General features: G+C 37.5%; 1 protein-coding gene across 6 annotated transcripts in view; it reads right to left on the reverse strand.

Moving 5' to 3' along the window:
• LOC5516708 (collagen alpha-2(V) chain) overlaps window positions 1–12,689 on the reverse strand; it is a 47,110-nt gene that overhangs the window by 32,901 nt on the left and 1,520 nt on the right. For 2 of the 6 annotated variants that reach the window (XM_048731231.1, XM_048731233.1), the window contains exons 2-10: window positions 12,342–12,462; window positions 11,197–11,259; window positions 8,841–8,926; window positions 7,474–7,946; window positions 6,921–7,055; window positions 6,553–6,609; window positions 6,195–6,248; window positions 5,874–5,927; window positions 5,010–5,063 (exon numbers count right to left, since the gene is read on the reverse strand). In XM_048731231.1, coding sequence (XP_048587188.1) covers window positions 5,010–5,063; window positions 5,874–5,927; window positions 6,195–6,248; window positions 6,553–6,609; window positions 6,921–7,055; window positions 7,474–7,946; window positions 8,841–8,926; window positions 11,197–11,259; window positions 12,342–12,462 — 1,097 coding nt within the window. Of the gene's footprint in view, window positions 1–5,009; window positions 5,064–5,873; window positions 5,928–6,194; window positions 6,249–6,552; window positions 6,610–6,916; window positions 7,056–7,473; window positions 7,947–8,840; window positions 8,927–11,196; window positions 11,260–11,846; window positions 12,269–12,341; window positions 12,463–12,689 lie in introns of those variants that run through there. The other 4 variants (XM_048731232.1, XM_048731234.1, XM_048731235.1 and 1 more) reach the window with 4 other exon arrangements.

A 12,689-nucleotide genomic window follows, 5' to 3' on the forward strand; every position in this document is an offset into this window, starting at 1 on the left:
ATATATGTATGTATATATTTAACTGTTTTAGCATCAGGAAATATAATATATATATTATATTTTTTTTCGTATTTTATTGTTTATCTTTTGCAGTGCGTCACGAAGAACAAAAAAACCCGACATTAAATGAGAAAGTGTTCTTCGTTTTTTATTGTTCGGGTCAGTGCCTCATTTAGAGGCTTATAATATTTTAGGGGCGGGTAAACCTTAAAGGGGAACTGCAAGCTAAATACAACCAAGACTAATATTTAGATGTGTAAAAAAAAAAAAAAAAAACGCTTGCTGTAGGTGTTTTCGCGCGGTTATTATTCGTTTTTGAGAAATTCGACGTTTCGCCGCCATCTTGGATGTTTTGCTCGTCAGCGCATAAACTGTCAGCGGTGGCTTTTGTGACGTACTGTATGAACAAGATGGCGTGGTCTATGTTGATCTTTGGGATTACCGCTGAAACTTTGTGGCAGCCATTTGTTTTCGTCTCATTCCACGTTGCATCAAACAACCTCACGTTGAATCATTCAAGCTCAAAACTACGCAAGAGCAAGCATATCACAACCAAACCACGATGGATCTGAGGAATCGGTGTACATGTGCGTAAAAACTTTGTCGTGCTGCTAATGAAGTTATTGCAAGCCTTAGAATGGGTAAAATAAGCTTTTAAGTACTTGAAAATGAATCAGAAGATTCAGGTAAATCATTTTCCTTGTCTTATATTCTTCATTTCGAGTACTTTGCTTTGAAGTCAATTGTGTTACATGACACGATAATATAATATGAAAGTACTGTAAATATATAATATGAAAGTACTGTAAGTTATAATAAATACACTCCTTTTTTTGATAAGAACGTCCAGGCTGTGGTTTCGCCAAATTTTAAGAACATGCCAATGCTCAGATAGCATCAAAATATTTTTTTCATTAGAGTTATGCTCTAAAAATGAAGAATCAAGCTAGCGACTTGGAAGTCAATTGTGTTACATGACATCCGAAATTGCATCCTTCATACGCTAGGCTAATATGAGAATTTATTTAGAAACTCCAGGTTTTCATTCTTCTTTATTTTGCGAAATATCTTTAGTAATGTTACTGTAATAGCTTTGACTGGCTATGGTTTTAATCTGTATTTTAATAATATGAATGGCGTTTTCTTTAAAATAGTTCATATATCACTTATTGTTAATTATACATTATATATTATTTAAAATTTATACTGTAAGGATGCTGTAATGTTTTTCAGTCAATAAAGTACAACCATCATTTTATTGGCTACTTTTTACACAATTATTTGAACTCATGGATGCCTACTGTAGTGTTTCAATATAGCCTCTTGGCTGTCTGTTGGTATTTGGACTCTTTTATAATATGAAAGTACTGTAAGTTATAATAAATACACTCCTTTTTTTAATAAGATAGTCCAGGCTGGGGTTTCGCCAAATTTTAAGAACATGCCAATGCTCAGATAGCAGAAAAATATTTTTTTCATTAGAGTTATGCTCTAAAAATGAAGAATCAAGCTAGCGACTTAAAATACTATTGTACAAACAGTCATTTTATTTGTTCATTTGGTGGCAATTACAATGTGATGTGCTGCTTATCATTTTCTGGAATGTGGTTGATGACTGCATTCCCCATCTCTGCATGATAAAAGTCCAATCAAATGTTACCAGTATATGAGAATGTTTAAATGCAAGGATTGCACTGATGAAGAACCTAAAAAGAATAACTTCATGCTTCACACCTGTACCACAATAAAAGGTTGTGCAGCTGTGCTATATATGTGAATCTACAATTATTTTGACTATGTGGAATATACTAACAGACTTGTTTCAATAAAATTGCAAATATCTGAATCTCACACAGCACTAAATTGCTTGAAGTGATCTCCTAGGGTTATGGGTCAGTGTTAGACTTTTACTTGAACACAATCAATATCAATCATTAATAGATTGGGCAAAAAGATCAACCCTTTTAGTTTTCTATAGACAAAATCATGTTGGCACCACACATTGCCAATATCTGAACTAGTTTTTATATGATTTTGTATAGTGTATCCCTTGCCTGTAGCCTGGAGTGTGTCAATGAGGGGGAGGTGGTTGTTGGATTGGGGCTGCATTTCCCTTGGAAATGCACTAATGCTCAGCAGAAATCTTATATTCATTCTTTTGCTGAACCAATAAATGGCGGAAATAGAGAGGAGTTGTCTTGTCTTATTTTATATAAACATTTATTAGCTTATTGCTTAGTGCTACCTTCTATGTGAACACAGTAAAAGCTCTGCTAACTAGGGGCTAAAATCACCAAGTGCCAAAAGCTAGAGACAGAGATTTTGAAATAAAACCCCTATTTCTATCATTCTAAACGCCCTATTTCTATTTTCCTTTAAGACCCCTCTTCTAGACAAAGAAAAAAAAATTGTCCCGGGAGCTGACTAGTGAGGCTTACTAGGGAAGTCTTGATGCTGTTATGGTGATTCCAAATTTGTTATAGTTGTCCATATTTTACCAAGATGGTGAACACCATATCATGCACGTTCTCTACTGCATGATTACTTGAAATGCACTGAAAAAAAGGGTTGCTTTTTACAAGAATTTTACCGTAAATATAAGCCTGTTTTTATGATTTGGCGCTTTAATTCCAGTAAGCATGTTAATCATAGTCTCTAGTAGAGTTTGGTATTTCAGAACTGAAGAATTGAATTGAATCTGGTATACTTTGAGAGTTTTTTGGCCAAATCATCTAATAAACTAGACAGCAATTTTAATTCCGAAACAATTGATGACTGATTATTTCATTGTATCAACACTCTCCCAGACTATGAAATATTTTCAAGAGATTGGAGCCATTCGAGAAAAAAGGAGTTGTTTTTGATTCTGCACAAATAGCCCACATATAAACTGTATTATGCTTGCTATACCCAGATAGATTTTTTTTGTCTTATTATTGGGTAGCATGTAACTTATTCTGTTATCCTTCAGGTTCTTTACACCAGTTCTCCTACTCTGTTCAATCCCGAAGAACGATCCTCATTTTACAACAGTTTTTAATGCTAAGACTCACTGAGACGAGAGTATACAATCAAATACACAACTTTTAGCAGTTCGTCTACACAATTTTATTAGAAGGTCTGTTCGGCAGTACGAGCTAGCATACAATAAGTAAGTATAAATAAAATCAACAAATAATCTAAAAAAATCTACTTCATCGACTATTTCCCTCGCTAAAAATGCTGAATGTAAACACTTACTCTTATCGATTTTTTTTCCAATTTGCTAAATGCCTTCTATTTACAACAGTATTTCAAAATATCTCTTACAGTTTTTCTAGTACGTGGAAAAGTACTTAGATCCAGGTAGTTGTGGCGGATCAAACGATAAGTTCTATGTTGTAAGCTTATCGAACAGTCGTTTGAGTACATGAAGTCGCACATTATGGGTTTGACTTCATGGTCTTCTGTCACACTTTTTCGATCTTGTTTTAAACAGTTTCCCCCTAATTGATGTTCTGCGTCCTACAGAGTAGCATCAGACTTTGTCTCTGAGTTTCATGTGCTGAAACCTCGCTGATTACAACTCGCAGCAAGTTTACAGGGAGTAGTCCGAGTGTTACTCGAAGAGGCGCGCCCGCGATGAGAAAAAATATTTGCATAAGGCAGGAACAAAACGCCACCTTTTTCATACTGTACGTCACAAAAGCGACCGCTGACAGCTTATGCGCTGACGAGCAAAACATCCAAGATGGCGGCGAAACGTCGAATTTCTCGAAAACGAATTATAACCGCGCGAAAATACCTACGTTAAGCGTAATTTTTGTTTTTACATCTAAGTATAAGACCTGGTTGTAATTAGCTTGCAGTTCCTCTTTAAGGCTTAAATAAGCATCACTCCTAAGCTGTCAGTTCTTTCCTGATGGTAAAACAGTTAAATATATATATTGTCAATAAGTTTCTTATGTGTTTTCGTATGTTATTGTTTATCTTTTACAGTGCGGGGGGGGGGGGGGGGGGGGGGGGATTTAAGAGGTCTGCAGGGTGGATCATAAGTTCGTGTACATTTTTGATTGCGCAAACAGGAGCAGCTTGTAATTATGATGAAAACACTTCACTGCAGTCTGTGAATATGACAAATCAATATCCAGCCATTAGTTTTTATTTCACTTCTTCTCACTCGGGCATAGAGTGCCTGTCATATACCCTCCAATGTGAAACTTCGCCAAGCAAAACCAAGGCGCCACTGTAGTTCTTTCACTTGATGTCGGCGGTGGATTTCTATAAGTCGACTTGCCCAAAATAATCTAAACATTTTCTAACGGTTGATGACCCAAAATTTGCTGCATAGACTCAAGCATAATCTGAATTTTTTCAAAAGGCTTCGTTTCACGTTTTCTGTCGATCGTTAAACTTCGGCAAATACAATTCTCATTTACAATTCTGCTTTAGCGCTGTTCGGAGAAACTTAGAATTCCCTCTATCACTCCCACTAAAGAAAGCAGCCCCAAATGCGCTCTAAATCGCTTAAACGTGCAAATAATAGACATATAATAGATTACAAGTACTACATCAAGTTGGATTGAATTTATAACATTTTTATGGAAGAATTATCTATTAACGGTCAATTAGCCGGTCGGTTCAAATTACTAATTGACAGAGCCTGGGCTACCTGTGCTAAAATTGCGGGAATGTGCATTTCTGATTCCTGACTTTTAACGGCAAAAGAAGTGTTTCAGCGGAATATTAGCCAAAATTTGTTAGTTTTTCAAACTAGGAATTAGGTTTGTGGTGAAATATTTAAAAACAAAATAAAGCAACACAATTAAGAATGTGCATGAGCTTTTGATCCACTCTGTATAGTTTAAATGGTAATTATAATTATTTAATCAGGTCGAAAAACTGGTTGTGACGAATTAATACCAAATCTATCAGCTGTCGTTCCTTTATTTACCTTTATTAATTGATAAGCGATCTCAATAGCCTTCTGATAAGAATGGCTATGGATGAGATCAACACGTACAACTTACCGGCTCACCTGGTCGTCCAAAAGGTCCGCGGGGGCCTCGATAACCGGATTCACCCTTAAGGAAAGCACCAACAATACTTCAGCCACACCTTCGCTTTAAATATTATTCACTTTTCAAAAACAAATTATGTAAAGAAATATCGAAATAACCATCTAAATACAGAGGTCTCATACTTCATTTACGAAATGCAATCGTAAATATCGCAAAAGCGTCCCAAAAGCAACCAAGGAAATTGAATGATGGCAAAGTGAAGGGAACACACGGTGAGTAGTAATAACCTGTGCCTCCACCATGCTAGGCTTAGGAAAGAGTTCTGCGCTAAAGCACAGTGCATACGGCTATGCAGAACAGTGCATGTGAACATGCAGAACTAAACATTATCATTATGCAAGTGCATTTTTACAAAGGAGAAAAATCTACATACGAAAAAGAAAGTAGACAACCGGATAAGTGGAGATTGAGGGACCTTGCAAAGGAAAAATTCGGGAAAAATTGGGAGGTGGATGGGTGGATTAACGGTCAACTCGAAAAAAAGAAAAAAGAAAGTTTGAAATGAAAAAAAATGTATGTTGGTCTACATTTTCGCGCCACGTTGTCAATGATTGCAGTGAGTGTGGTCACCTCTAAGGAATTTAAGGGATCTAAAGGAAGAAACCGACGATGCGAAAACGATAAAAAGGGCCTTTACAATTCCACAATTCCAAACTATTCAATCATTAATCACTAGACGTGTGATTTTTGTACCGTGCAACACGGTGGTCGTAGGCTCTATGGCACATACTGCTTTCAGTTCTCAAAACAATTCCATTGCTCCCTGTCGTCGCCGAACTCGGCTTACCTTTCTCTGTACAACCCGATACATACCTTATACCCTGGTTCTCCTTTAGGTCCGGGTTCACCTTTTGGTCCTCGGTAACCCTAAAACAAACAAAATAAAATATCTGAATGTTAAAATTGTCACGTGACACTTGACATAATTATTCACCTTCCTGCGCGTGTACTAGAATATCAGGTGTGTTGCAGACTGTCACATATGGTAAAAAAACAGGTAAATTTAAAAATAAATCATTTTTTTCGCAGAAACTGGATATATAATGATTCACGCAACATCGGAAATGTCTTCTAGGTGGACAACCTTTTAAAAGAGGCCGTATGTAAGATTTCGCTTAGCTCTCGGATACCTACCCTTGGACCAGGCATCCCGGGGCCTCCCGGTCTTCCAGGATCACCATGGGGTCCCTGAAAAAGGACATATTATGCGCTGGTGAGAATGGAATAGGCGACTTGCACTAAGAAATCACGTGACTTTTTGGGCGGCAAACTGGCGCGCGCTCCGGCTTTTGGCGGGAAAATAACATCAACAAAGAGCAAATGATTTAGCGCTTACGAATCAACCACAGAGTTTCTGTCAGAAAAGGCCCTTTTTCTATGAATGATTTTATCTATTTTCTTTATTCTATCTTTTTTCTCTGTTTTCTTGACGTGGTTTCATTTTGGCGTGAGCTCAAAATTTTCAAGATTTTCAAGGCAAACAGGTACGTACCCTCAGTCCATCGGGACCTTTTGATCCTACGATTATTGGTGGTTGAGGACCTGGAACCTAAAAAAAGAAAATTACCTCGGGTTAGACCATGAATATTGCTTTTAAGGTAAGAACACTGTTTCATCTCCGTTAGGAACCCAAAATGAAAATATGTAAGCCTATTCGCGTAATGTTATATATATTCTACAGGGATATAGTGCTAACAAATGTATAACCATATTATAACAAAAACAACGAAAAAATAGAAAGGCTAAAAAAAGAAAAGGAAAAAAAACAACAATAACGTAAGCATCGAAAAATTATGATAGATTTGTGTTGGTCTGTTTGGCTTGCGTGATTGGCTTGTCAAGAATTATAATAATACCTACTGTCGGTACAATAGGCGTCTCGGTTGTAGTGGGTATCAAGATGTCTGGTCCATGGGGGCATATCGGGTATGTCTTGGCACAGTGTTCGGAGACGCCAGGTGATCCAAGTACTAGGGATAGTTCGCATACGTTCTCCTATAGTTAAAAAAAGTGTTTGGTAGACTAGTAATGTGCCGTATTATAAAAGAACAACTTCAAGGGCATAGCCACCGGAAAGGGGGGGGGGGGGGGGGGGGCTGAACTTATAACTGTTTCTAGGTGATTGGGTAAGATCTGGTAAGATGGCTAGTCTATAAAACCGACTCTTTGACGCATCAAAAGGTGGCAGATGAAGAAAGGCGCCACTATGTCTACGTGGAGAAACTATGATTGGCGTAAAGGACGGACTATTTTTAATTCTTTACCCTTTTTCGGCCGTATGTTCTTAAAGGTCCCAGGCTTTCTAGCTAGCTATTCTAGATGTATTTAATCAGTAAATATAATCGACGCTCGAGTCTCTTGAACCAGGTTATTCAAATATTAAATGGTCCGGGCATACCCCTAGCACACTTACCCGTACGTCTTCTCGCGTAGGAAGGTTAGGTTCAACGGTGATGGCAAGCCGGTCCCATTTTGGTAATTCCTCCGTGCCAGGAATAGGTATTCTCCTTACAGTCTGGCAGTCATGAAGCAGCAGCTCAACGCCTCGATAGATTATTATAAACTTTTGCCAGCCTTTAAAAACATTCTCGGGTTTTACAATAGCTAATACATCAACATCTTTTTGAATTTCTACTTGTCCAGCGCTAAGTTTTACACTATACAAAATTTCTGAAGTATTAACTGACTTTGCAGACTTAGATGCGACATTTACAACAAAGCCATTTAAGATTGCTGAATTAATTGTGAAAAGAAGAGAGAACTCCTTAGTGTCATTTTCAGATAAATAGTCTGCTGTTTGTATCGAGTATGTCTGCGACTGTTCCAGAAAGCTGCTGCCATTGCCGGATAGATCTCTCCAACCAAATGCTGAAGGCAAATCTATTGCTGAAAAAGATAAGGAATCAAAGGCTTTGTGAGCCAACTCGTTAACGAAATGTATTTCCTGGTTTTCTTGTGTGCATAAAAGGTATACAGGATACTGAACAAAGCATGAGCACATCCAAGATGATGGGAGTACATAAAAATGTCCTTATACTTTTTCTTTTCGATACACCAAGAACAGTATAATTAATTATTATTATAAAAAGTAAAAAAAAAAACACACACACACACACAAAAAAAAAAAAAAAAAAAAAAAAAAAAATAGCGCAATCAGTGGGAATCGAACTTTGGTCGCTGCGGCCGTAGACATGTGTCCGCACCGCTGAATTAACTTGGCATTACTGATACGTTAAGTAACTAAAAATGGTTTTTAATTTTGCTGTTATTTTTTGGTTCAAATGAAACTTAAGTTCATTTGGAAACTGCTTTGTAAACTACTCCGCTCAAGTGCAATAATACAGAAACATCATCACTGACTCATTCACAAGTAGTTTCAATGCGTGAGTAATGCAACGTCGCTAATTAGCAATACATCGACACCCCCTGGGGATCAGAGTAAAGGTCAGCTCAGAAAAAAAAAATGCTTGAAAGGATTTTACGAGTGTGTTGTTTTTCAAAATCAAGACCAAACCCCTGATTTAACGAGCATTGTATTAAGGGGATGCTTGGTGTTATGCAAAACTGTCAGCCGGAGAAATGCTGATCGCAGTCTCATCAAATCAATCAGAACTGAACTTGGTATCAGCTCGGGAGATCTAGAGCTTAACCACATAATTCTAGAAGCTGTTGTCTCAGAATCTACGCGAGCTCTCTATGGTAATAACCTTCTTATCCATCCGGAGACATTAAGGGTGAACTTTGCTTGAGGCGAATGCTGAGCAAAACAAAGTTACCTACCTATAAAGTCTGTATCGGGAAGTCCTTTGGTTAGATCTGTCAAGATAAGTATTGCAAACAGGAAAGCTGAAAGAAGGACCCCCTGGCTGAAAAAGGAAAAAAAAAATGTTGCAAGTAAAAGAAAAAAAAAAAAACAACAACAACAACAAACGAAAACAGGACATGCTGTAAATATGTTGGAAATATGGTACCTAGTATGAAAGGGACAAATAAGAGACATCATTATCTATGAAAATGTTGTCCATGTAAACTATGAAATATTTATCATTGTCATGTTTACAGCAATTACACAGTTTACACAACATCTAGATAAATACAGCACTGAGGCAGACAATGATTTATTGATTACTTATTTATATGACTTTGAACATGCAAACTAGCGTTATTTACCCCCCCCCTCCATTTTAAGGTGACAGATACATAGATGAATACTAAAACATATGCAAAGTGAATCAGTTATCTTACAATCATCAGTGTCATAGAAAGCCACCCCCCTCTTCTGATGTAAAATACAGATGATGCTACACAATTCATATCGATTTATTGGAAGATCGTCCTCCAGACTACAATTGCGGTCTGTATTCATCAGGAAGCAAACACTTGATAGCGACATGCTACTACACATGTTTCGACCGGTGATAGAGCAATACATTCAAACGGTCTTGTTGAAACCTAAAGGCAAATAATAAATCTTGTGATCCCATACACATTTTTGGGCAAATGATCTCTGGTCCCGAGAAAACTGTCGTGTTCCCAACATTTTGACCCCGATCCTGCCAACATGATTTTGATCCCTGATCCCATAAAGCTGATCCCTGATCACATATACCTCAATACTCCCCTGCAATACTGGAATGTGTATGAAAGCGAGGCTGACAAATATTCTCAGGCCATTACTAGTTAACATTTCGGATGCGTCCGCAGTATTGTGAAAATCGTCAATTCGGCAACAATACAAACATTTCAACAGAGACATGCCATATGGATCCTGACTTTAATATAGCTGACAGTAAAACCCAAAACTGTACGCTTTACTTTCGCTAGGCCTCGCTTCAGAGGAGAACACCGGATACTGGGGAATATTGAAAAGGCGACAATTATTAGAGAAAGAAAAGTTTTGAGTACGTTAAACTGATTAGAATACTTCGCTATTTTGGTCTCAATACGTAAGGCACTGGAAACAAAAATATGGATTAATCCATTTAAAAATATTCATATAGTTTCGTATATTTTCGATAGTTTTCGATTTTATCGTAAGGTGGAATCTACTTTGAAAATACACTTTTTGGCAACCAAAAGCCTTATACACAAATGCAATCAAATAGTCTGAGTGTCAGTAGATAAAGTCATAATATAACTAAAATATAACTCAGTTAACCTGGATATTTAAATATATAATTATTTAAATTGATATCCAGTTTTTTGGTCAATTGTCTGATTTTAGTATTTGAATTTTTTTTTTTAACCTGCGATACTCCGGCACAGGAATATTGTTGAAAAAAATATAATCCCTAGTGTGCATTACTTTATTTCTTATCTTTACAACTAATCAAGATTTATTGGTAAACTAGGCATTAAGGTAAAGTTTTTTATTCTACCCTTGATTTAATCACAGAGTTGATTACAAGCAATAAAATTCGACAGTAAAGTGAGAATAAAGATATAAATGACATGAAATTAATAAGACAATCAATTGAATTGTTTTTTTCTCCAATTCTTAACCCCTACATATATATGAGGTATACAAAATAAAAACGGTTTCAAAAGAAAGAACATGCGAAAAGAGAAACATTTTTAAATAGCTCGAGCAATATTTTAATTTAAAGCGATATATAATTTGGGGATAAGAAAAAAAAAATGAAAATAATCTTTAACGTAAAATAAACACGGCAATCAAAGTGTAACAGAACGTATGACACGCGCAACGTTTACTGTATCATACATATTATACAAACACAAATATGCCTCTCCAAAGTCCCAATGCTTTCTCAAAGGTGTACTTTACATATTTTTTATATGAGAATACTATATTCCAATGCCCCCTCACTGAGATAAGTTTATTAACAAGAAATCAACACTTCGACATCCAATACAATTCCAAATACGTATAGACGTAATTCTTTTACCACCACTATGTGTTTAGTAGTCACTTCCGTGATTCATTCATCAAATATTCTTACTAGTTATTAGACAAACAGTTCGGCAGTAATTTACAACTGGAAACAACATATTTTTTTAAATCAATTAGTAAATCATCAATTTTCGTGTAAAGTACTCGGAACACCAAATGAGCTTTAGTTCTTCATTTCCTTCTCATCAATAGCAGCAAGTATACGATGAGTACTATACAACTGACCTGGGCTGGCGTAGCTCGAGCCTCGTCCTTTTCCTCATTAGCTTTCCGCATGTGGCGCTTGGGCTAGAAATCAAAACAAAAACACCGGATTGTCAGCCAGTCATTCTACTCGTAACATAATATTACCCGGCCGGCCTTGTCTATGGAAGACAAGCGTGGTTTAAAAGTTTGTAATGCACGTAAAGGTTTTTCTTGGGGTCTGTCGATAAGAGGGTCTGTAATCTGAGGCATGCCATGCTCAAGAGCGACGACCAATTCTACCTGACTTTAAAAGCGACAGTTTCGTCACAAGTACAACATCTAACATACATTCACCTAATAGCAACCAGTCCCACAGGAATGATTCAGCATTGTGGTTAAACCTCGGGTGGTGTATATGACATTAAAAGCGAACACATGCGGTAGAGTTGACGGCATAAAATAGAGCTAGAACCTTCGACCAAAGGAATAATATCTTTTTACTACCAAAGATAGTCGTACATTAAAAACGAAACACAGTAAGTATAGGACTAGTAACCTAAAACCCCAGGATCACTCGACTGCCACGACTGCTTAGTTTGATATTGGCCCCGAAATCGCGCGCACCAAATAGCAGTACTGCGCATTTAAACATTGCACGCTACTTGTGTAATCCCCAGAACTTTGCTTACCTCTAAGGCTCGCCCTACATGGGAAGGTAGCTGAATAGCCGAGAAAGTTACCTTCCAACAGCAAAGCTTTCACCTCGGCCGCCGAGGGGGCAGTCAGTAGACTGGGACCGAGTCGATCGACAACAAACTTATTTTTCCAATGAATTGTAGAAACCTCAGAGGAAGTCCGCGAGAAGGGACTCATTCACTGTACCCTCCTTCAGCACAAAGGTAGTGAAAACTTAACTCGGATTTCAAGGGCTGCGAGGACCTGTTTATAGGTTTATTATCGCGTGAAAATTGAACCTCGACAGTAACTGTAACGCCAGACTGGCCGAGACTACAAAAAGGTATTGTGACCTGTAGCGCGGCCGGCCGGCTGTGCGTAGACTTACAAGTATTAGATGCACTAATGGAATACACATTAAACAAACTTCACCCGTCAGTGGTAGGGTTGAAATGATACTCGTCACAGCAGGTAAAATAACGTTAAATGATCAACGAAATTATAAGTACCGGATAGAAGGCGTTATTTCCCTGCTCCGTGTTGCGTGGCAGCGACGTGATGATTGTATATTAGGGTTAGATAACAATAACGCCATGGGTTGCGGTGCGTAGAGCCATGGTGTTGAATAACCTACGACGAACGATGAAGTAATTACTGCATTAATGCAGGCAATATCTATTGATGTATTATCCTGAAACTCATCCTAAGGTCAAAAGTACAAATGCCCGCACAAAAGGTCTTCGGTGTGTTTCGGGTTAGACTATTTTGGCGCGAAATAGAGTAGACCACCCGCTATTAGGCCGCAGCTAATGAAAGAGAGCATAAAGGCCCTCACACTCAGGTTACTGCACACAAGG

The sequence above is a fragment of the Nematostella vectensis genome, chromosome 8, assembly GCF_932526225.1.
Source record: "Nematostella vectensis chromosome 8, jaNemVect1.1, whole genome shotgun sequence".
Classification (NCBI taxonomy): Eukaryota; Metazoa; Cnidaria; class Anthozoa; order Actiniaria; family Edwardsiidae; genus Nematostella; species Nematostella vectensis.